The sequence below is a fragment of the Zonotrichia albicollis genome, chromosome 3 (assembly GCF_047830755.1).
Source record: "Zonotrichia albicollis isolate bZonAlb1 chromosome 3, bZonAlb1.hap1, whole genome shotgun sequence".
In the NCBI taxonomy this organism is placed as follows: domain Eukaryota; kingdom Metazoa; phylum Chordata; class Aves; order Passeriformes; family Passerellidae; genus Zonotrichia; species Zonotrichia albicollis.
The window spans coordinates 29,105,851-29,131,818 of record NC_133821.1 but is presented as its reverse complement, the minus strand read 5'-3'; the positions used below and the strand labels follow the sequence as shown (position 1 = coordinate 29,131,818).

General features: G+C 41.0%; 1 protein-coding gene across 1 annotated transcript in view; it reads right to left on the bottom strand.

Annotated features, from left to right (window-relative positions):
- Positions 1–25,968, bottom strand: part of AIDA (axin interactor, dorsalization associated) — a 42,999-nt gene that overhangs the window by 15,698 nt on the left and 1,333 nt on the right. Inside the window, exons 2-8 of the mRNA XM_005495356.4 lie at positions 24,184–24,253; positions 17,582–17,635; positions 15,555–15,609; positions 10,065–10,128; positions 9,511–9,617; positions 5,564–5,686; positions 3,236–3,358 (exon numbers count right to left, since the gene is read on the bottom strand). Of these exons, the coding sequence (XP_005495413.1) occupies positions 3,236–3,358; positions 5,564–5,686; positions 9,511–9,617; positions 10,065–10,128; positions 15,555–15,609; positions 17,582–17,635; positions 24,184–24,253 (596 nt within the window). The remainder of the gene's footprint in view (positions 1–3,235; positions 3,359–5,563; positions 5,687–9,510; positions 9,618–10,064; positions 10,129–15,554; positions 15,610–17,581; positions 17,636–24,183; positions 24,254–25,968) is intronic.

The window sequence follows — 25,968 nt, the reverse complement described above, 5'->3', positions numbered from 1 at the left end:
CCTCCAGGACCATCAGGAGACACCCAAGGGTGATCATAGCTTGATAGATACCATCAATCAAGACAACCAAAGTCACTTAGGAAGATCCATCTGAATTTGCAATTTCCCCTGACATGATCAGCACCTGCCATAACCCAGGAAACAGCAATTGTCCAGCCCTGCACAGTGAAAGAAACGTTCATACTTTCGCAGGGTTACAAAAGAAATCGGGGCACCTCTGCCTCAGGCATAAAAAACTGTATAAAATAGCCTTGCTGGAGATGGCATTTGTGAACAGAGGGACATCTGATGAGATAGAGGTCAGATTGAGGTTCACCCAGAGCTGATCCTGGGCTCGACACTGTCTCTTTGGCTGTGGGTTTTTGAGGACCGTAACTTGGTCATGAAAATAAAATCTTTCGCATTTATCAATTTGGATTTCTGGCTGATCATTTATAAAAAGGTGGTGTCTTTTAACCTATTATTAACATAGCAAAACTGCACAGTTCACTGAGAGTAATTACATAAGTCATAAATTCAAGACTCTCGAGCTTACATTCAAGACAAACCTTGAACTATATCTGCAGTCATTATCTGAGATTTAACTATAATTAATATATAAACTCAATGTCAACTTTACTGAGTGCTTGCTTTTTACTCCATAGTTCTAACAAGGTCATTATATTGAAAAGATTTCAGTACAGTTCTTTACTTGCATGTTGTTTATTTTATTGATTAACTATTATATGACAAATTTTCAGTAACCTTTTTGTAATAATAGAGTTTTAAAAAGTTAATTCTTGTTAAGACTGATTTTTGTTTGGTCTCGGTGATGTTAACTTTAAGTTCTTTTAGATGTATTTATTAAGGTTAAGTTTTAGTAAAGTTGATTTTAAATTTTGTTGAAGTATAACTGTTTGAGGTATAAAATATAATTCCTTTGCTATATAAGTGAATGGCATAAAGATTGAGTGAATTTTTGTTAAGATTTCCTCATTTAAATTACAAGATACACCTATTCTGCTATAGAAATAAGAACAGGTTTTGCTATTTTATTTTTTAGAAGTAGTACTGAATTGGAGGTTCACTTAAGTTAGCAATATGAATTAAGCATTTAAATTTTAGCTTGTAGAATGAGGTGTTAAATTTTAACCTTTTACTTAAGAAACCTCTGCCATGATACAAAGGGCATAGGAAAATTTCTGAAGCTTCTTGCAATGAAGAACAATACTGGGAGAAGACCAAGGAATGCAAGAAACCTAGATAAAGGAGCTCCTCTGTCTCCAAGCTGTTCAAAATCAACAGATGTACTCAGATGAGCACCAAGGGACCACAGTGCACAAGTGCACAAGCAAAGAAGTTCAGAAGTTCAACCGTGAGGAACACCTTCAGCCTCAGAAACTACTGAAAGACCCCTGTGCAACCACCACTGTGAAGAAGGGCATGGATCCAATTACCATACGAGGCAAGGACAGGCAGGGCCAGGAGGTGAACATGCATGAAAAGGTTGTGCAATGTAATGTATATGGAACACCTTTGTGAATAAAGATGTGGCCCCGATCGGAGCTCAGGGCACAAGTTTTCACGAGAGCTATCTCACTTGTGCTGGGCACTGACAATACATACCCACTTCATAACTACATCAGACTGTGGAGCTGATTTATTCCACTTATCGCTTCAGTACTGAAGAATGAGTCTCCATATTATGACTGTAATTAGTTATGAGTTATTTAATGCTTTCTTCTACTTTTTTGCTTTAATGTCATGTATGTCTAAGAAAATATAACCTCAATTTCTTAAGACAATTTCTACTGATATATTAAGTGACGCTGATTATGCTGTAATTTTATGATGTGAATTCATGGACTTTACTATAACAAGCATTACTTTTGTCTATGGTACCATTGACTAACTATAAATGAGAAAGCCAGCTACTTTACAAACCTTCACTTATTGTTGTATAGCTATTCATAAGACATATATTATTTTTCTAACTACTAAGAGGTTTCTAAAATATATTGAAGAGACTCTTCCAGTTAAGAGCCTGGATCTTGGCCAAGTCCTGGCCTTAACTAGTAGAGAAAATTTTCTGTACCAAAATTATATTCAAGTAATTCTGACTTACCAAATTTGGACCTATAATAGCTAAACCTCCTTCTAAGGTGAACTTGGAAGTCTTACCCGAGAATGATTTTCCAAGTCCACACTTTAAAAAATAAAGCTTGCCAATTACGACAGACTCTAAGTAATAGTACAATAGTAAAGAAATTTATAAGGCATTGCTTTAAATCACCATTCTATTTTTCATATGCCACTAATTGTATCTATTATCTGATTTATTTTTAATTAGTATAAGTTTATTGTTATGTTTTGCTTTTATGTTACATTTATGTTCATAACAAGAAACACACGTTATTGAAAAACAAAAAATTAGCAAGGAATATAGCTCCTCCAGAACTTTACACTAAATTTTTTTTTTTGAAAACAAATTAAATCATATCAAATTGAATCCATACCTTCCTGAAACACCTTTGGAACCCCAAGAATTAGAGCTCCTGGGTTCTTTAAAATTGGATTTTTGTGTTAATTTTAAATACACGGGAAGAAATCAGTCTAAATCTTGGGCTGTTTCTCCCTATCACTCCATGTATAAGAATCAAGCCATTTGGTACAATTACATTTCTGGCAGCCTTTCTAAATCCAGTAATGTGGCTGCCATCAGGAACGTTTTATAAAGATCAAGCCTGAGCCTTTTAGTGGCTGGAGTTTTTAACTATAATATTCTTTTTAGGATAGGTATGTATATGGTAATTTGGATAATAATTGTATTAATCATGATACCTTTTGATGTGTGCAGAGATTAATTAATAAGGCCATTAAAAGAGTATTTTTGGTCAAAAGGAAACATCTGTCTTAGGGGACACAAGAAAGATGATGGACTTTGGACCTGGTTAACACAAGAGATTTGATAACAGGATGCCTTGGCAAAAACAAAATGAACTTTAAAAATTAGACCTAGACTGCAAGAAAATTAAATCAAATGGGTTTACTGGTAAAAGAAAATCCCATTCAACTCTGCAAGCAAGAGATGTTGTTATATGCATAAGTCTGTGTATGTGATTTTAATCTAATCATTGTAGTACACATTACTAGTCTCCCTGAAATTGCATATAAGCATTTGTATCCCACAATGAAATCAGATTCTGATCACTGAGTCAGTCTTCCCTCTCTCCATTGTCGACATGGTACCACATACCTTTTGTTAGTCTTTCAATGTGTTTCTGAATCTCAATGTCCACATTAAAATGGACGTACGTGTCCTCTTTCCTCAAAGCCACAGGAGTATCTTGCACAGGAGTCAGATCTATCCCATTCAAATCTGCAGGAAAGAAACAGCATGAGAATAGCAGAAGCTTCTCAGACTTCAAGGTTCAGCTTTAAGAGACTTAAAAGTCTCATCAAATCCTGCCACAAAAAGTTAATCCACACCTGGATGTTTCCACAAAACCTAAAAAAGGGGCAATCATAGCCCTTCACAATCAGTTAATTTTCTTTTTGAGTACAACACGAACGCAGCTAAAGTTCTAGCAATATTTCAGATTAAAAAAATGTAGTTATCCCTCTTTTTATTTTTAAGAGTGCATTTCTTTCTGCTGTCAGCAAAATATTCCATTTCCTGTGCACCAAGGACTCCAGAAGAGCTCCAGGCCAAGGGGAATACACACCAAAGACAGCCCTCCACACAGCGTCTGCAGGGCACAACTGGCACAGCTCACCCATCCTGTGTGTGCTCTACTTTGTCCCTAGACACAAGGACTATTCCTCTTGGGTTTTCCACAGAGGCTTTGTAGGGCTCTGGGTTGCACTCTAGCTCTCAGCACCAGCCCCTGGTTTTGCTGTTCTGGCATAGCCAATATTGTTTCTCACTAAGCCTCTGCTGTTTCCAGGGGTATATTTGTCCTGTCTTTCCTCTCATTCCTGATCCCTTTCCCTCTGGCAGAGGAAGTTGCTAATGATGAGGCCAAGATTACAGGTACAGAGTGCACATGTTGTGCTTGGAGCTCAGGCTGAGGCCCTGGAGCACCAGTGATTCCCTTAATCCATGATATTGGCTGGGATTGCCAATGCTGCATCAGGAACAAACCTCACTCCAAACCTGCAGAAGAGCAGCTTGGTTTAAAACCAAGGAAATCAGCTACTAAGTGTCTTCAAACTCCTAAAGGTGAAAAAATTGAGTTGTCAGAGTTACTTTGCCTAACCAAAAATCTTGGGAAATAAAAGTATCAAAAGACACCATTAGCAGACTCATCCATACCCTGCCCACACTCTCACTTTTTGATCCTATTTTCTACCTCATTACTTGGCAGCCACCATTTATAGGTAAATGAGTTTGGAAACAGGGAGCATCATGTTAACAGAGACTTGTTGGGAAAGCAAGCCCAGCAATAGAGAGTCTCCCTTATCTCTGGAAGGGAAATGAGAGCTACAGCAGCAGTTTTAGCAATGTACAATGAGACAAACACTTCAGCGGCAATGAACAAGGAATGTTTGCTTTACAAGTCCTAGTATGTATTCAAGGGATATTTGATGCTGTGAACCTTCCTCCTGCCAGAGGATGTCTGGTGGAAGAAGCACTGATCACACATCTAACAAGTGTTTCATCCTACATTTAGTATCCAATAGCATATCTCAAGAAGACACATACAAGGTTATTATCACAACTAAAATAACAAGAGCCTCAGCTACAGATTTTTACATGATAAACAAAAAAAAAATTCCTCTGCCTACATTTAAAAATTGTAAAGAGAACCCAAAGTTAAGCAGAACACAAGGCAAGGGCAAGCAGGTTTGACTACAGAGGCTTCCTGCTAAGTGCAAAATGGGGGATGATAGTGATACTCCCATTAGAAAGAGTGTGAATATGAAAAATCTTAGCCTCAAAAGGTACCAATTATGTTACCATCTGAAACAGAGAAATCCTCATGTTGCCTGTCCTGGACTGACAGAGAGAGAGGTTCTTCCAGATTTATGTAGCCTTTCAGCCCATCAGGTTTTGGCTGAAGCATTTCATAAGCCAGGCTAACACATTTTTTATTTCATTTCACTTGCAAGCTTTGTTTCCCAGCTTCATACCTATCCCTCTAAACCTCAAGCCCTGACAAGATTATATTTGTATTACTACAAAAATAGTTTAATGAGAGGGCAAGAATGGAGTCGGTGGGCTGTGGTTCCCCACCTCCAGAAAGCCCAGAGATCAGTAAGTGTGGGGAGTACACACAGTCCAAGCAGATCTGCACTTAGCAATCAGCTGTAGAAGCCGTGATGGAGAAGTAGGGCAAAGTTACTCAGCTCTTAGCATGGACAAGCCACCCTTGAGTGCACAGAGAGAAGTGTATCTTGCAGATATTCACCTCCCAGTAGCTGTCAAATACAGAATTTTTTGCCCTTGATTAAAGCAGAAGCCCTACATCTACAACAGAAGTGACAACAAATGTTTTTCCCAGCAGGCTGAAAAATCCATAGGGCTTTCAAAAAATGCAGTCTCTCCAAAGCAGCACCGAGGAGGCAGAACAGAAATAATTACCCTTTACACTGACTGTGATGTAAGGATCAATGCACTGCCCAGCATCTTTCAGACCAATTTTCTCTATGGTGATGGTGAGTAACGTCATCCCGGGTTCAGATGGCAATCTGGGCAATAAAGTACCTGGAAAGAGTAAAGCATATTATTAACCCATGGTGTCATCTCACAGCAGAGGTCTCACTTGTCCAATCTTCTCTCATGGAAGATGCTGTTCTTAGGGGGTTGAAACTCCAAAGATTCCTATTCCAGCAGTACACACCACTATGGGAATGTCTGTGCACAGACACACAACCCCCTCTGACAGATTTTAAAGCCCCCCAGAAAAAACCCAGGACTGCTTGAAGTCAAATCAACTGATAAAAAACTATCGCCATAAAAATAGAGGGGAGCATTGTTTAAAGTGTTATTTCACAGAATAACCATTCATGGAACTCACTTTATAGCATTTTTGAGGATTAAATTTGGGAGGCTGAATTCAATCTGCAGTTGCAGGAGGTTTAGACACTTGACCAGGAGTCCAACTCCACTGAACATGACTTGGCTTCACATTGAACATTTAGACTGGGAGATTAAGGAGGAAAATGACATTGTTGCAAATCACACAGAATATAATGGAATCAGAAAATTAATTATTAAGTAAGTGCTACTGGCCTCTACTTTAAGGGGGTGGGGGGGGGAAGTGTTTGCATCCCCCAAGTTCCCTTCTGGCTAAAGGAAGGGTCCCCAAGCTCTTCATTAAGAATATTTACCATCAAAACTTGGTGGTCAGTATAAATGAATTCTCACTGTGTTGAAGAAGACAGTGCAGCTGTCCAGACTGTTCAAACTCACTAAAAGTCATAATATTCTGTCATAGGTTACTTCATACTGAATTTAGCAAAAACTGGCACACTTCAAGCCCCTCTTCCCTACTGGATAAAGAAGCACCAGGATAGCAAATACTCAGACTCATAAACAAGTTTGAGTTACAGTTTTAGTTTTCTAATGAAAAAAAGAAGTTATCCTAAGGCTTTAGATCTAAACAATGTAATAATTTCCTTTCACAAGTCCAACACGAGTGTTTTCTTGACACAATTTTTTTCTCTCATCTGCTTGAGGAGCTGTGGAACCACAAAGATTTTGTCTTATGAGAGACTGGCTTTGCAAGAGGGACCTTGCATTCTGCTCTGAGAACTACAGGCTCAACTTCAGCAAGATTTCATGAGCATTCCTGCATCCAATCCCCCTCTCAGAATCAAGTGCAAGACTTGAATTTCCATCTCTGGGGCTGTGTGTTTCTGTATTTCCTGTCCTGAGGAGACTCAGAGCCTCCAAAGCACCATGTCCACACCTCTCAACAGGGCACAGCAGAGCTCAGCCCAGGGTTTGGAGCAACAGAAAAAGCTTCTGCGTGCAATGGGAGAAATGTTAGAGAACAAACTTAGTAGAGAGCCTTCATTTCTGCAAAGCAGCTCATGCTCTAGTTAATCTTTCTGTTTCTTTTCTGAAGAGATGTTCAAATATAGAGTTCTTATTTCAATCTAAGTGAAGGAAGAAGCAAGCCTGTCTTCTTTTTGGCACAAACCTTTGCTCCATCATATGTCAGTTGTCTCCTAAAAGCAGCATGGCCCCCAAGAGCCAGGAATAACTGCAGCCTTCAGCTTTCCTGTCCATCACTCCATCCACTTGACAGAAAAATCACCTGAAAGATGCCTCAGCCTGGTTTTTGCTATAAGAATTCTGGCTTAAGAGAAATTATTCTGTTCTTGAAGACTGCTTTCCAGAATGTGTGAAATTGCAGAGTTGCAATGGACAGATGGGTCAAAGTCACTTCCAGGAGACAAGAGAACAGTAGGACAGACAGTATCCAAGGAACACTGTTTCCTTCCTGCCCTAGCAGGAGCCAACAGTGGACTAGAGCAGCTGACTGTAACCTGTTTCACATGAGCCACAGCTTCAGGCAGGCCTATGCTGAAGCCTCTGCAGCCAGAGTAGGTGACAGTGCCCTCTCTGCAGTACAGCTTTTCTGGGCTGGGCACCACCCCCCAGTCAACCACCATGGCCTGGGCCCCTGAGCAGGCTCACACTGAGGCCTTTCAGGATAAAGCTGCAGCCACACCAGACACAACCACAGGGCATGTCTGCCAGAGGAGGATGGGAACATCTGCAAATGAAAAATGTCCTCTTCCAAGTGGGTTTCAGGGATAGTGAGCCAGCCCAGCACCCCACTGCCACCAAGACACAGGCACTCAGGCTCTCCAATCCCAAATCCCAGTTCAGAGAAAGGGAAAAAAAGTGCCAAGTCTCCTGCTGGGCTCACAAAGTGAAATGGTTTATAAAAGAGCACAGCACTGGAATAAAATCATATATAACCAGGAGAAAGGCAGGAAACCTTTGCTGTTAGAGGCAGCAAGCACTGGTCAGTTCAGCTCCACACAGCACAGAAGTCTAACTATGCAAATACTCTTTATGTAACATTTCCCATAAAACGTGTATTCGAGTAAATAAAATCCAGCTACACCTACCCTTGGCTACACCACAACCCAGAACACCTTAATTAGTACAGCAGGACCTCTAAAGAGCTGTTTGAATCAACATGACCTTCCCTCTTCTCCTTACTGAAGGCAAACGAAGACCAACAGATAGGTGCCCAGTAGTGTGATTGTAACCAAAAATTGTGTTGTGAGGATCGGCACTAAGAGCTGGATGAAGAAGACCACAGCTACATGAACGTGAGCACAGAAATGACTGTACATACTAAAAGGGTCTCATACCTTTGTTGGCTCCTGGGTTAGACGAATGGGGCAATGTGATAACGATGAAGTCATGCATGGAGAAGACAAGGCCATGGTCAGTTAGACAGTACTGGATGGATTAAGGGCACATCAAAGCAAGGAGTGCAACACAACTCTGTCAGCTTCAGATAGGGAAATTCACTTTACTCATAAGGCTCACCCCAAGGCTGCAAACTGCTTTTGTTTGAGTCTTCCTGCTGTACTTGGGACAGACAGAAGGCACCTCCATAAATGGATTTATCATGGTGAATAACAAGGATCGAGACAGCAAATCTTAGCCATCAATATCACAATATATTATAGCCTTTTTGGGAGCTTGGCATGAATAGCTGTAGACTGTGCATGCCCACATCAGGTCAGCCTGCAGCAGTCATATGCAGCACTGTGCTTGGGATCACATCTGAATATCATCTGTTTTCTCCAGGCATAAGTAATAACAACACCTCAGCTCTTTTGACCATTATTCCAGTACTGGTTATCTCATTCCTGAAATACAAAGTTTCCCAGCCAGCTCTGAAACTAGAAACTTGCTTCTTCTGCAAAGAAATTACACCAGGAACTAAAGGAACCAGGAACACTAAAGACCCTCTGATACAACATTTAAATTGTCAAAACCTGAAGCTTCAGGAAGATCTTCTCTAGAATCTGTTGGTTCTGCAAAATACTTTCGCATGGACAAGGACTTCAGCTATGAAAATCAAAACCCCCTCTTTCTCCTCTCACAGCCTGGCTTCACTCTAAGCCACTATCTCACCAAACAATGCAACGCAAAAATAAGCAGCAACAACTTCTCATATCTCTAGAAACATGTGCTGCTCCTTGCAGGAGAAACATTGCCACAATTTACGTTTGAACACATCTGAAATGCTTCACATAGTTATGTGTGAAGGATTAATAATCCTGACTCAGACTCAGTATTAAGGCTAATTATTTGAGGTAGATGGTACCAGCCTCACAGGTTCTCCATACAACCATTTCACAGTAAGATACTGTTTGCTGGGAAAAAAAATCACTGGCCACCCTTGTGGTTCTCCAGTACAGCATTAGGGTTTGTTTACATGAGCCTGTAGCTTCCCACCCAAACTTTTCAAATCACAGGTGGAAAAAGAAGCTTTTTAGAGCCAGAGCTCAGAGATGCTACAGAGGCTGGCATGGCAAGGCTAGTGCCCCTACCTGGAACTCTAGCAGGAAAAGAGTTTGGAGACCCTGCTCCAGCTCCTCCTTCCTCATCATCCTCTTCAAACTCCAAGTGTTCCTCTTCTCCAGGTGCTAAAATCTTCCTGTAAAACACAGGGAAGAAGAAATGAGACCAACACTCACTCATCACCTGGCAGTCAATTCACAAGCCAGCACCTCAGCATGGACAACAGTTTTTAATGCCATTTCATACTTCTTAACTTCTACCTCTACCCTACAGACTTTGACAGAGATTGCAGGAGTTCAGACCAATAGAAAGCACAGAGCCTAAAGCCAGGACATGATAACGGAAATCTCACAGAGATGTAGGGATGTACCAAGTACTGATTTTACCAAAAGTATGGGTCTTGATTTTTAGTGGTACCTAGACAAACAGAGTTTTAAAGTTCTTTTATTAACCAGTTTATACAAAGCAGTCGGGCAAGCAGATGGCTCTGGAAATGTGTTTTAGGTACACACCAGGCCCAGGCCGTACTCCCTTTCAAGCACATATCTGTAAATGAAGTGATGAGCAAGAAGTTATCTCTTACCTGAGTGGGACAGGCTGAACATCAAAGGGGAACTCCTTATTGTAAGTGAGGATATTCTTTAAGACTACAGAGAAGAGAAAAAATAAAAATCTCTACTCATAAACCAGCATTAATTCTACTACTTTGCACAGCTATGTCCATTCTGACAGCATCTTCACACACAAATAATAAAATTTTTAAAATAATCAGATCATACAAAAACCATCCCTCTTCTCTCATATTTTAAACACCAGCACAGCTATGATCAAACCTATATCACTGTAACATTCAGACAGGTGAACTGTAACTATAAGATTACTACTACCACACCCACACAGACAGATAGAGAAGATAAATGTGGCAATAACCAAAATCGTCATGAGAAAAAGCTACAGCCCCTGGGGTGAGGCCAGCAATCTTTGGTGGCTATTGAGAGCAGGGTGGTGGCATTACTGGCATCAGCTCCAAACAGATGAGATCTCCAGAGCTGACACATGTGGGTGCACATTCAGGCAGCCACCATGGAAGAGCAAGTGTGCTGCTAGCACAATGCTTTGCTAAGATTTTCTGCTTCTTCAGTCATGTGTTTTGGGGGTTTTGTTTGGTGGTGGTGATGCCTTTGTTTGTTTGTGTTTTCTTTCCATCTGCCCTCATATGTCTGGGCAGATTGGTGAAATTCAGGAGAGATAAAGTACAATATCTGGGCACCAAGCCCCAAAGACATCACGTATACTTTCAGAATTTCATGCAAAATGGCTTTGCTGTTTATATTGGAAATTTGCTCACATTTTAGTAATCCCAACTTTAGCTACCATTTCCAAACACAACTACCAGTGAAACTTCCAAAGATGTGGGAAAGAAATAAGTACTTAATGATGGCTAAAGGGCCTAAAAATTTACAAGAGGACACCTGCAGGGAGAAGCACTCTCTTACCAGACAATGAATATCGCACAGTGGTAGGGGGAGCAGAGAGAAAAACCCCTGACTCTCCTCAGAGAGCTTCACTTCACCATAAGCACTCTCAGAGCAGAGGAATTCTCCCCTGAAGACTTCTGAATATTTGAAAACAAAACTCTTTTCAAACAATGTTCAGATTACACAAATATCAAGAGGTACTTAAATACCAGTTATGCTTAAGAAGCCATTGCCAGGCCCCTCTGAGCACACTACAACTCAGCCAGTGCAGGACAGCTTCCCTGTCTGCCTTCACATTCCCATCACCCAGTCTGGGCTCCTGCATTAGCTTACCAGACACCATCTGAATGCTCTAAGAATAAATTATTCCTCTGGGAAACTATAAAGAAACCAAAAAGTCTTTCCAATCTTTACTCATACTGATTTTTTTTTTATTTTTGTTCTACAACATGAGAGGTTAATCAGTGCCTAATCCCAGCCAGTAACAATACATAAATACAGAGAAAGGTTTAAAGTGCCTTCAGTCAGAGCTTTGAAGAGAGAACAAACTGATGCCATGTCTCTCTCTCCAAAGACTTCTGCTCTGAGGGACCAGTAATGCAGATCTCAACATGCATCTGAACAATCACAGCCACTTCCCACCAGAAAAGCAGCTGATCAACAGCTGACAGTCATCTTCCAATGCTGCTGAGGTTCAGGAAAAGAAAGGGATTTTTATTACTCTCATAATTCCCCAGCTCTCAGAAAGATACATTACATCAGAAACAGAAAGGGTATTCCCAGGAGGAAAACCTCAGTGAAGTGAGATCTTTTACGGATCATAGGCACATTAAACAGAAGAGACAGGTGTCACAGTAGCTCTCCTCCCACTTTCCAAAGGTTCATAAGTGCTAGACTCCCCGCTTCTAGTAACCAGGTCCCCTTAAAAGTAAAACAACCCTCATCCTAATTCACTTCAGGCATCACTAGAGGGCCCAAAGAGCTCTACTGACATGAGCCCAGGCAAGAGGCAAACAGCTCTACAGGACCTAAAATAGTGCTGCTGCTGCCAGAGGCTGAGCACCCCTGACCTGCCAGGAACAAATGTGGTGCTGAACATTCAGCTCAGAAGCAGGACTTCCTGCCTTTTGCTGCACAAAGCTGTGGCTCAAGTTTTTAAAGAGCTTTCAATTCTTGTCTCACCACCAATAGCAAATAATTTTGCGAAGTTGTAACACAGCAATGTAAGTGCTTCTTTAAAGATGAACATAAGTAACAGGTCCACTGCACTCAGCCGGGTGAAATACTTATTCAAAGCCATGGAGAAAAAGCTAAGCAATAAAACTTTGAGGAAAAGGAAAATCCTCTTTGCATCTGCCACAAGTATGAGCTTCAGTTGATTCAAATAAAAATACCAGACCACAGGAAAAAAAATTAGGTTAATACAAACAGAAATCTCCCTTGTAATGCTGTGTAAGACATCCGAGCTTTAAAGGTTGGTTTCAGCTTTTTTGGATCTCTGTTTCATTTTCAAAAACACAATTCACTTCTGGGAAAAAGAGCCTTTCCCCTCTGTAATGTTGCTGCTTGAGAACGTAAGTCCCAGAGAATTCTCCACAAGTGCAACTAATGGGTAGATCCCAGCATCATGTCCTCCATCTGTGCTGTATTTCCAATAGAAATCTTTTTTTGAATAGTGTTCTGCAGGCTCTTGTATAGAAGTTGCCTTTTCTTTTGTGACTTTGGACAGTGTCACTTTGATTTGCTTAGAATCACAGAATCGCCTAAGCTGGAATGGACCCTCAAGGATCATCACAGTCCAGCTGCTGGCTCTGCACAGAACACCCTGAGGATCATACCATGAGCCTGAGAGCACTGTCCCAACACTTCTTGAACTCTGTCAGGTGGGCGCTGTGACCATTTCCCTAGGGATCCTTTTCCAGTGCCCAACCACCCTCTGGGTGTAGCACCTTCTCCTGATCCCCAACCTAAATCTCCCCTGACAACTCCAGGCCATTCCCGCAGGTTGTGTCACTGCCATCACAGAGCACAGATCAGTGCCTGCCCCTCCCTCTGCCCTTCATGAGAAAGTTGTAACAGCAGTGATGTCTCCCCCTCAGTCTCCTCCAACCTGAACAGATCAAGTGACCGCAGCCACTCCTCATAAGGCTAACCCTCGAGGCCCTTCACCATCCTCATAGTCTGATTTTATCAGCAGCTGGCTCTTTCTTGAAATATTTCAAATGAAATTATCAACATAAGTCAGAAGATCAGGACACATTAACTTGGTAAAGACCACTGTCCATTTAGATTTTCTGTGACAGTGATTGTTTCTGATACTTATACTTTTTTGTAATAAACAACATAAAATAATTCAGATACCACGTTCCCCAGTACAACCCAGTATCCACTTGTCTTATAATTATCATCCAGGCATAATGGATGCCCTGGCCCATCCATTTGTACTGTGCATTCTTAGACTGGTATAAGCTTCCACAAAGAAATGGATTTGAAATCCAGTGTATTCACAATGACTTCACACCGCGCAAACTCAAAAGAGCCATTTGTATGTATGGAACCTCCTGTAGCATTATTCCAGCATAAATTATTCAGTGACAAATCCTATAAACAAACAGAAGTAGCCAACTGCTTCACTTTCCAATCTGCATAAAATGGAAGCTCAAGTAGGAAAAGCTAGAACTCAACAGCACAAGATTAAGGGGAAAAAAAAAGTAATTCTAAGGGTCCTGGTTGTTAGAACAACACCTAAACCATTCTGACAGCTTCAGGCACAAAAGTAATTAAAACAAGCCAAATTGTGTGAATAGCTGTTTTGTATGAATAGCTGTTTTGTTCCACCCTAATGGAATGGCTTGACCTAACAAAGGAATCACTTCTTTATATTGCCAGGCCAGATTTTTTAGCTTTTACTGGTGGGATGCAAAAGAAAATTGACAACATGCGAATTAAAACACTTCACAGTGGATTTTATGAAATAGCTGGTATTGGCCTGATTAAGATTTACTCTATTTGAGATACACTTAAAAACCACGAAACAAAGGCACAATTCAGAAAGAAAGAGGCCAGAACCGTCCAAGTAAGACAGCAGCATTAGGAACATCAATGTTCAATTGTTGTTGTAGAAGCACCCATTCTCTTCCGAGGAAAATAACTCAGTGTATTTGAAAACTGATGGCCACACACTCTTCTTCAGTTTTAATATAGTTGCTTGTTGTATGAGGTGTGGGCTGAATGCACTTCACACTGCTAAGCAGTTTTTTTGACAGCTAAAAATCAATTCTGTGATGGAGGGCAAGATAAACAACAGGACTGTTGCATCATAATTGAAATTTTGGACAAGATTCCCATCTCTCTTCCATCATTCAGTCACTCACAGGGCATTTGCACAATGGAGTCTGAAATCCAGAGTCACTCAATGATTACAACATTGTAAATACTTTGTAAACAGAGAGCAGCAAAATCTACAGAGAAAAATCCCAAGTCAGAATTCAGAGGCCAGACATGCAACATGTAGTGTGAGGAAGACTGAATATTCCAACACACAGTTAAATCCCTTCCTCAGTTATGGTCTTCACCCATAGGACCAAGCAGTTTTGTAACACACCATTACTTTGCACTTTCAAGGAACAGTTTAAAAACATTTGGACTCTATGTTTTGGTAAAGATATAAGGAAGCTTAGCTCAATTCTCCACTTCTTAACAAGCTCCTCTGTAGGATCCTGTGCAGAGAAGCTCAGCAGAGCTGAGAAGCTCCCCCTATTCATGAAGGGGAAACATTTGCCTGCCCGTCATATTTATCCCCAACATATTGCTCAATGTAACAATTGTGTCATAAGCAAAATAAAACCATCTTCAATCAGCATGAAAGTAGTTCTTCCACATTTCTTGTTCCCTGAGAAATGCAGAAACATTAACATTCAGGATAATATTGCTTAGATGTGTAAGCTCTAATCATAAGGATGCTCTGAGAACAAAGCAGCCAGTGTTACAGGAAGGAAAATGAAGCAGATAAATAGATACTTCCTATATGAAGAAGTTATTTCTGGATTGACATACCAAGACCTGACCCAGGATCAGTTGGAAAAAAATAACATTACACAAAACCCTTCATAGACTGACTCACTTTGACTCTCACCTTCAGTGGTCTGGTAGCATTACAGTGGGAGGTGATAGGTGAAGTTAAATATTTTCAAGTTAAATATTTTCAGAAGAAAAAAATAAATGTCATGCTGCAAGAAGGAAGACCACAAAGTGGTGAAATACAGTTCAAATAAGAAATGTGCAGGTAAATTATTCAATGTACTACTGATAGCTTAAAACACAATTTTGTGCAAAAATTAGCAAGCTCCAAATTGCTTATTTGAAAATGAAGATGAATATATTATCTAAAACATTTGGGTTACTGTACTTTTAAATTACTCACATTACATTCCTTAATTCACATCAAGTTTTCTCTGTGGTAACAGACACTTGGAATAAGCACCTAAACCCAGCATCACTGTTGAACTGCAGTGTTGGTTAGTCAGTATTCCTGCTGCTGTCATGTTTTCCCCTGTCATGACAAATGGCACTCAAAATACAAAGATATCACTTACTTGGTTCCAACTTCTTCAGATCCTCAAGCTTAAACTCATCCTGCGACTGGGTGGACTAGGACAGTACAAAGAAAGAGTCAGATCTTCAGATGCACCCTCCTCATCTCAGAATAAGATGCAAGGTGCTTCCTTTGTTCAAGCACACCAAGTTACTACAAAGCTACATCCCCCCAGAAAATCTCCCCAAAAAAAGGCAGGTTCACAGGTGAGGCAGAGATTACATTACTTCTCACTTATTAAGAACAAACCTATCCAATATTCCAAGCTCTAATGAAAGATAAATATCTTTAAACCAACTTGTTGTAAATTCTTCCTTACTGCACACAGGAACATTCACATTTCAAGACACGTGTCCAACATTGTGACACTAGCAGAAATTACAGTACACAGGATGAGCTTGAAAAACTCAGCCAAGAACTCACTGAAAATAGAAGAGGAATTCCCATCTTTTTTTTTCTCCAGCTCTGATGATGGTTTCCTCCTCTGTCTGTGGCACATACATGTACAGTTCTCAGTAAGCCTATCTGACTTACTAACTAAACAGAAAAGTTCTTAATTTTTAATTCTGAGGCAGCTCACCAACAGTTAGGTAAGATTAGTTTTTTCTAATCAAGTGGCAGAGCAGGCATAAAAAGAAGTGGAAATAAGAGGACTTACACTGGACATTCACTTCTGAGTGGACGGTCAGGTCTTACCTATTATGTCATTGCACGCTTGGCATCCCTTAGGATTGCCCATTGTTTTAAACATTTAATGTCCAATGAGATTTTTTTTCTTGATTTTGTCCAAGAGGGAATAGGTACCTTCTGCAAGACTGTGTAAGGACACTAAAGCAGCTATACCCTTAGTGTTAGGAGAGTGGGAAAAGGTGAGAACACTTACCAACTGCTTTAACCTCTGCCAAGAAACCATAACCTCCCCAAAGTGAAGTGGGCAAGAAGTTCCTGTATCCTCTCAAAAGGTTACAAAATCCTTGACTTATTGCTAGGGAATCAACAGCAGGGAAGGCTGGTCTTGCATAACATCCACCTCTCCAGCTTGGAAGGTTATGACATGGCTGCAGCTTCTGCTGCAGCCATCAGATGTGACCTGACCCACAAAGCTATTCCGTAGTGGAACATGCAGGCTCTCCTCAAAGTCACAGTGACTCCAAGCAAATGAAACATTCTTCAAACACCCCAGGTTAGATCAAAATAGAATGACAGGTAGTGGTAACCAAATAATTCCTCAAATTCTACACAGCCTTGACTAGTCAGCCCCAACCTCATGAGTCCAGCATGCTGTATCCCAGCCTTTCAGACAATTGAAGGCAGCACCTTGTCCAGCAACATGAAGTACTTGGTAGTGCTGCTGGGAGTAACTTGATGCAAAATTTGCCTGTCATCACTCTTTCTTGGCAAAGAAGTAATCCACTAACTCAGCCTTTGATTTACCCCTTCCCCATCCATGGTCTTTTGGAAATTTCTCTCACTTGTTTTTTGTTTTGGGGATAAGCATGTGCTGAGAGAAAAAATTATATCCACTCCCATGATATCTACTTTCAGTCCAGAAAAAAAGCCCAAAGAGAAATTTACAAATTATAGTTTTCCCATATTTTCCTAGAGCACTGCTGGTTTTCATGACTGCTAAAAAGTAACTTCTATTCTACACACACATTCTTCTTTGTGGTCTATTATGATTTGTGAAGCAGCTGAGTAAGTCTAAGGGTCATTCTGGTGATCTTTTTAACATTGCACACAGGTTAGGAAGAGAAATGAAACAGTTCGGGATGATGAAAATGAGGCAGAGAACCAAAGACACAAAATGTGGAGGTAAATTCCTGTACAAGCACCAAGAGATGCTCATATAAGCACTTTCAGCCTTTCTTAAGGCAGTCACCTGGGCCATCATGACGACAGCCTGGAAATTCCAAGTGTTCACTCCATTTTCAGAAGTTTGGGTATTTCTGAAGACAATAAACAAATTTTAAAAAGCTCTACAGTAATTTACTGCTAAAGTATGAAGTCAGATAGGAAAAAGAGCTATACCTGTAAAGCTGCACTCCTCAGTTCCAAGCATGTTGCAATTTTAGCTATGGTTTTCTGAAATATAAAAAGAAAAATTTAGTACTGAAAATAGTATTTCTCCACATTGACACTTTTAAAGAATGTAAACACAAACAGTTGGGGTTTTTTTTGCAAAGGTTTCAGGTCTATTGTTCAGTACTAGACCACTGAGCATCAGAAGCTTTCTTTATAGACAGGCTGGATTTACTGAAAGCACAATAGATGAAAGACATCTGCCACTTAACTCCCCTCCCACAGCCCAACAATGCAGAAACTGTAGTAATGCCTACCACATCTTAAAGTGTTTATAAACTCAACTGCTCTCAGGTGATAGAGAACTAAAAACAAAAAACAAAACAAAACAAAAAAAAAAAACAAAAAAAACAAAAAAAAAAAAAACCACAAAAAAAAAAAAAAACCACCAAAAAAAAAACCACACACAAAAAAAAAAAAAACCCAAAAAATCCAAGCCAAGTAGCCTATTACCTCCTGAGAAAGAAGGAGCCTCCAAAGAAAAGAGGCTTATTTTCAAATTAAATTTCCCCCCAGAAGGAAGACTAAAGTTGAAATACACAGCTGTAACTCATTCTCTCCTTTTAAATCAGGCGGTATAAAAAAGTTTCTCCACAAGCTGGATGCAAGGGGAAGAAAAGACTTCCAAGAACACAATTCTAGCATCAAAGAACTTCAAGAGTATGGGCACCTGGCAATCTATGCAGGGTCAGTGAAGTCCAAAAAGAGGGTTAGATTTTTTGGACGCCAAGAGGTTGGGAACAGCAGATAAAAACTACACATGCTTTCAAAGGTGCCTCCCCCAACACCTGTTCTGGCTCTCCTGCAAAGTGGTGCCACAAATCCTTCTCAATCTGCTCCTTGGCCCCCACTAATTCCAACAAGCAAAGTGACTGCAGTTTCAGTTCACCTTAGGCCACATTGAAAGTTGAAAAAATTCGGGAGCTGAATCTTAAGTAGGTCACACATCAATACCTCAAGGGCAGAGCCAACAGCTGCAGCATTCAAAAGCCTCAGATACCTGATTTTCATCTGCCACCACAGGCTCAAAGTTTTTGAAGCCATTTCTCCCCAGCTGGTATCTCCCCTTAACATTGTTACAACATGGCAATAGGCCAGACTTTTCATCTTCATATTTTTTTATAACTGCCCATTGTATGGCAGCCTTTCAAAACTTTAGTTCTTCTGAGCACCTTCCCAAAAAGCAGCGAGTGATGCTATTAACACAGGACACATTGTTCAGTCAACAAACTCTCTCCTCCCCAAAATAAATTCTGCTATACAACGGAGACCCATGACTGGATCTCCAGCACAGCTTGAAAAAACACAGGTATTTGGAAACAGAAAAGAGCACATAGAGTCCTGAGCTCACTTTGAGACTTTCAGACCCACACTGCATATGTGGGTGTTATGGATTTGTTTACATGTACTGCCAGGCTGGGTGGGAAGACACCAAATAGTACTGCAGAAGCAGATTCTCAGTCTCTAGAATGAGAACACACAACAGCCATCAGCTGCAGTATAACAAAAGGAATTCCTTTTTTCATTTGTGAACATCTGGAAAAATATATCTGCAAAGGTAGATTCTTAAAGATGAAGGTGTGAAATAATGGGTAAAAGAAAGGAGTCCACAGGTTCCCTAGGGAAGGGAGGGAAATCTCTGAGGTTTGACTACAGCTCCAGCATCTGCAAAAGTCCAGCTGTTCCAACGGTTTGAGTGTTGACTGCTGAGCAAAAAGCATGCCCATTCTCTGTGAGATCAAAACTCCTCCACTTGCACAACGAAAAGAGGGCTATGAGTTTGCAGGTACCAGCGCACAGCACACAGCCTCCATGCCCCACCACAGAACCAGAACATGTAAACAGATTTTCACCTGGCTCTGCCCCTCCTGGTATCTCGCTAAGCGCACACCATAAATGAGGTGTCAGAAGCACTACTCAGTCCCTATCTCCTATGTCAATTCACCAGTAAATTCAACAACTCCACTATTCCCTATCCTGCAGATTCATAACTCTGTGTTCTGAAAACTGTCTAACTAGCAGCCCCCTCACAGAACAAAGAGCAATACAAAATGTGTGTACTCTGGCTCCTGGGAGCTGAAGTGCAATAATGGCTCTAGAAACAGATTAATTTAAGTGAGTTTGGAAGTCTTAAATAGTAAAGAATAGGTTTTATATGGAATCTATTGAAATATGGCAGGCTCCCAGCAGGCATTATTCATAACTATTTCTTTAAGGGACCACACCCAACCCAAAAGTTAAAAATGCAGCTAAACACTGTTATCATTTTCAGCTGCAACTATCCCTGCTGCAAAGGCTCCTTTTTGCAGCAGAGAAAACATTCTGCATCTCATTAGAAAGACTGAAGCCATAATTAACTTAGCTAGTTTAAAATAGTTTAGATTCAGTTTATTGTAAACTCATTATTAGAATGGGGAAAAAGTCAGTTGATCTCCTAGTCAAGGTTTCTTCAGAGGAGTTGCACAAGGACTGTGCTAACTGTAATGGAGGCAAAGATGTTTGCATAAACACAGAGCCAGAGCAGAGCTTGGCTTTAACCAGAGTTTAGGCTGTTAGAAGACCAGTAGTTTAATGAATCATGCTAAGACTGTTCAACAGCGCTTGCATTTCAGCAAGTTATGGTTGCTTCAAAAGCAGGATTTTCTAACACCAACGAAAAATCAGCCTAGCACAGAAACAGTTACACAAGAAGCAACAACTATGGTTGGAAGAGGGCTTTAAAGGTCACATATATTGCACAGAGAACTGGGTGAGAGTAACTGTAGCTGGAGGCAAGCTGATAGACATAGCCAAACCTAACTGGAACAATTCCTATCACAAAACACAGTGGTTGACAATGAATAATCATGAATTTTAGAGAATGGAGGTAAAACAGTGAACAGCAGTATTCAAAATGTTATGACTGAGGTAAATTCACCAGGCGCTGCATCTCTTAGTATTTCATACACGCTGCCTCTCAGTGATAAAACTGTTGCAGGCCTCTTTATTGCTGTTGGAGGGAGACAAAACAAAATGATTTGCTGTTTACAGGATCTGCAGAGAAATGCTTCAATAAAATTCACAATCACTAATGAAGAGTCCAGCACTGTCAATTACCCAAGTCAAGACAGAGAACGAAAAATACGGAATTATGTCCAGCAATAGTTATAAGATGACAACCCATCACAATTTGAAAATACAGGAAAGAACAACAAAATCTGTAGTCTGCTCTTTCAAGGCAAGTAGCATATAGTGTTTCAAAACTGATTCTTTAGGAGCAAAAATGGGAGATGCAACTATTTAAAAGCCTGAACTCTTACCATAAACAATACATGCATTAGAAGACAAATGATAACTGGCTCACAGGATGACCAGGAAAGAAACTGGTGGTATCTGTCAAGTATTCTTAGATTAACAGATTGTATGATTACATTAGCAAGTAACACACCATCAATTTTTGTGTGGCCATATCTGCACTGTAGCACCACCTGTGATGCATGAAATAAACCCAAACGTGGTAAAAGTTCATACAGACAGATAAGGATGAGGTGAAAGTCTTGTCCTTTCCCTGCAGCTGTAAAGAAAGTAGCACCCCCTTGCTACAGAGGAATCACTGCTGAAACCCACCTTCCTCCCCAGGGTAGGTCAAGTAAGAAACTACAGCCTCACAACAATTCTCGGCAGGATTTATGGTCCTTTGGAAAACAGCTGACTGAAAATCTACAAAAAACTGCACTGAGGGTAGATCAAGCAAGTGGAAATCATAATCAGCTTCATGGCCTTTCAATCTACAAAATTCTGCATGTAGCCTTGGCCAGTTACATCAGATAAGCAAACCCTGAAGGTTACAGAGTCTTCCACATTAAAATTAAAAATAAAAAAAAAAGTGTCTCTTGTATAACATACAGAGCCTCAGCATGCCGGTGGGTGTACTGGCAGGAGAACAGCTGAGCAAAAGTTACTGATTTGTAGCTGATTTTTAGAAGGGCAGGGGGAAAGAAGATACATTTCTATTTAATCAAAATACTTATAAACCCAGTATGCACCAAGCCCTCCAGCCTCATGCCATGTGAGTGATATTAGTGATGACAGTAATTAGTCATACTGACTAGATGATATACTGGACGAGCTCTTGCAGAAATAGGGAAGACAAGCACAGCAAGGAGCTTTACATCAGAGACTTCGCTGTGCAGAGTTTTAAGTGTTTTTTTTAAGCAACAGCAAAACTCCACTCACAATTTTCTTCTTTTTTTTTTTTTTGTGACTAGCACTCCTCATGGTAGAGGAGATAAAGTTTTCTTTCAACAAAATGTTGGGGAATTGGTTTGTGCACGTGGCTAATGAAACAGGCACTGCTATTTGATAAACAGACTCAAAGATTCAGTGCAGCAGCCACGTAATGACTGGCAAAAACCAGCAAGTGATAAAAATGCCATCCTCTTTTATACATGATTTCAGCTTTAGAAACGGGTATCACTCTGCTAGGATGTAAAACCACCACCCATTACTTTTTTCTTTTCAGAAGACTGTTGCTTTAAGACATGACAGCACTTGTGCATGAAACATCTCCACTTCCTGAGCCCCTCAGGCCTTCCCTCATGGCTGACCTCATTCACTTCCACAATCTAGTTCCAGGTCCTTTTCATAAGACTCAGGGGACATCTGGAGGCAAAGCCCTGTGAGTTATGGTTCCCATACTCACAGGAGATGATGTCTCCAGAAGTGAGATTAACAGCTTCACCTTCATGAAGTAACTACATTTTCAAAAGTCTCCACAGAGGGGAAACTAAAGAAACACTAAAGATGACTCTAGCTGAGAATGATGGAGAAAGCTACCAGCAAGGGAGGGAGAGCAGAAGCATTCAAGGAATAAACAGCTGTCCAACATTAACAAGGCTCTCATGGCTTGCAAATCAGGAAAAGTGGACCAAATTCTTCTCCAAAACTATGGCTCCGTTTAAAGCATTCATGAGCTTTATCATCTTTGCAGAAGGTAAGCAGAACATGGAATACCAGGTCTTTGCTTTTCATGTTGGTACACATAGAGGAAATAGCTACAAACCTCTCTCAGAGTCTATGTAAAGGTGCATTTCTTTAAGCTTCTTTACACACATCAAGTTCATCTCTAATTTATGTAGCCAGCACCTGTTTTCAGGACTTACATTCCTAAGCACAGCTTCCATTGCTCTTGCATCCTATTACCATTGGTGAGACTCTGAGCTAGCAAATGTCAATTTTCAGGTAACAGCATTGCTCAAACAAGTGATTTATTTATTAAACATGAAAATCTGGAAATATACATCTCTAGTTTTTTATTCCTAAGAAAAGCATGCCTTTATAGAAGACAAGGAACTTTAGTAGGGCCTCATATCTCAAAAGATTTTATTTTGCAGTAAATGCTTGAGTGCATGAGTCCACTTAAATCCCATCACAGAACTGCAGTAGTATGTTTCTGAGACAAGAAACAGCCTTTTCAACTGAGGTGAGAGAGGGAGGAGTAAAGTAATTTCAATATTTTGAAAGATTATAAACAAATAACATTCTAAGAGACTGCTAGGGAGTATTCTGCCAGGACCCTTCCCTGTCAGGTGTTACATGTTGTTGCGGTGTGTTGCAATGTCCTGTTTTTAACTTCCGGGTCCCTTCCCAGGTGTGCCTATGCCTCTCTCCCTGCCCCCTCGCCCCCTTGCTGAGTGAGCCCTGTCAATCAGGTTTAACATTCCAGCAAGGCGTCGTATGGTTGGTCCATTTCAAAGGATGCTCCTCAGGCCTGGGGGACATTGGCCCGTATAGGTGTCCCTAGTCCCTTGAGACCCTGCCCCTTTCACCTGGTTGGTAGCTCACCTGTCCCCTCCCCTTCCCCTGTCCCCGAGCTTATAAGGTTAATCAGACCATGCGGCCTCTGTTCTGTTGGAGGAGTTGCCCCGCTTCAGACCTCTGTAACCATGGAATAAACATCTGGATATAACCCTCCAGCAGAATCCTCTCCTCTTCACCATCGCCAGAAGCTCTCTCTCCTGAGGTAAACGGAGTTCCTGACAAGCCTGGACTTGCACCAGTGCCCTGCTGCAATCTCCAGCAGCCAAGGTATCTCTGGGGTAAAGCACCACAGAAGCCGCCTTTGGCTCAGCAGCGAGGGTCACACTGACCCAGGCACAATCTAACTGGTTATATTGGGATTCCTATTCCAATAACATGTTAAGCTTTCATCCCCCTCACACAACCTCAGTGTCTGCAGTTCAAGATGTTTTCCATTCAGAATTCGACATAAATTGTGCTAATGTTGAATAAGTAAGTTATCAAACATTAATCCCCAAAAAAAGGGGGATTAAAAAAAGAAACACCCAGGTTATGAAAGACACTGGCCAGCATTCCTGACACTCAATAGCACAGCAGAGCATCCCTCACATCTAATGACAGCAACCGTTTTAGCCACGCTGGGCTCTGTTGCTGTTTGTGTACATTGAGGGTAGAAAAAAGGTCTCATAAGGCTTCAGCCTGCAAGATAAAAAAACATAACACATCAACATCTATGAGTCAAGCTCCTTGCCTGAACAAACAGCAGTACTCACCTTCTGATCTTCTGTGAATTCCAAGTTGTTGTGCTGAGACTGGGCCTCTTTCTGGAGGTGCCTGGCTAATCTGGATGGGAGAAAAGAAAATTGTAAAGTGGGAACACAACCCAAACACACACACCCCACCTCCAGAAAATGTGTCAGCCAAAAGGTTCACAGACTGCTACTCCAAAGAGGTTTGAGTTGGTTTTGCAGCTGTGTATTTGCTTTGTTTTTGTCTTTTGAATCAAAATTTTCTGTAGCCATGGTAGTTCATACTTAAGAAAAAAACCCAGAAGGTAAACAAAGTGTGCAACATTAGGCAGGAAAGACTAATGCATAATGAAAGGAGAACAGGTAAGAGGATCATTATAGCCAACAGCCCCTTTAACAAGCACTGACTTTTTTCCTCTCACAAAAGCCTTCTTTTACAATAACAAACCACAGCCCCTGTGAAGACCCACTGTGGTGCAATCCCACACACATTTCCCGGGAGAGGCTGAGGCAAGTGAGATGCCAGGGGGCTCAGGTGAGTACACCCTAAGCCATGGCACACACTCTCCCAGCACTGGAAGCCAGGCACAGGGTGGCTTGGCCTGGGCTACTGGGGTGGATCCACTCACATTAGTGTCTGTCAGCACCACAGGCGGAGCACAAACCTCACCCCTTGTCATCACCAAGGCAGGAATACCAAGGGGTTTGGAAAGTAATAGTAAGCAAACAGCTTGAGAAAGCAAAAAGAAGCTAGAGAGAAGCTATGGGAAGAGTTACAGTTTCCATCCTGAGAGGAAGGAGAATATTAAACAAGCAAAACCTCTGGGCAATTGTTGCCATTCCTTGTAAATAATTTTTTACAAGCAGAGGGAGAGGGAGGACAGGGGTTGAGGGGAAACCCAGGGACATCACAATAGGCTTCCTCCTGGAACCTCACAAGTTTGCACTGTGAAAGAGACTGCTTCCCTCCACCACTGCTGTGGGCATTGGCCCAGATGTAGGAGGGCTTTATAAAATATATACACCAAGATGCATCCAGCAGAACAAATTGTTGTCAAAGCTACAGGAACAAAAATCAGAATTCAATTTCTTTGCTCTTCCTCAAAATCAGCTCTCAAAAAATGACCATACTGACTGAGGCCACTGTAGCTTTTAACTCTTACCAGGAAAAACACAGCCAAATAGGATGAGGTAACTGCACAACTTGGTGGTATTGTCCCACTTCAAAAATGGAGAAAGATTGGGGCTGAGAAAAGACAAAAAGCATAAACATACTCGAACCCAAAAGTACACTCCTTGCCCACTGCCCTGCCCTATGATACACAGGACCAGAGAAAGAGCATTGTAATGATTTAAGAAAACAGATTACCATAGCAGCAATATGCCACCCACAACAGGAAGCATCACAGCATTAACATTTCTGCAAGCATCACTAACACAATCCTCTTTCCATTTGTCACTAATACAAAAAAATCCACCCTAATCCAAATGAATGCATCTGGCATTCCCCTTGAAGTTCATTCAAAGTTAGATGAGACCAAATTCCATGATGGGGACATTTAACAGGGAAGCCACTGCTGACAGCTCGAAGGGTTCCTGCATGAATAATCACCCAAATGATTGACATCCATGTAAGGGCAGTTAGTAAAAATATCTAATTTTACTTTTGATGATTCTTTTTTTCTGCTGAGATACAGATCTGGAAGAGAACTTCTTTTCATCTCTCTGCCAAGGTTTGTAGAGTAACAGCCTGCTCTACTCTAAAAGCCATCAGCAAACTGCATATCAGTGAACTTGCAGCGACAAGTA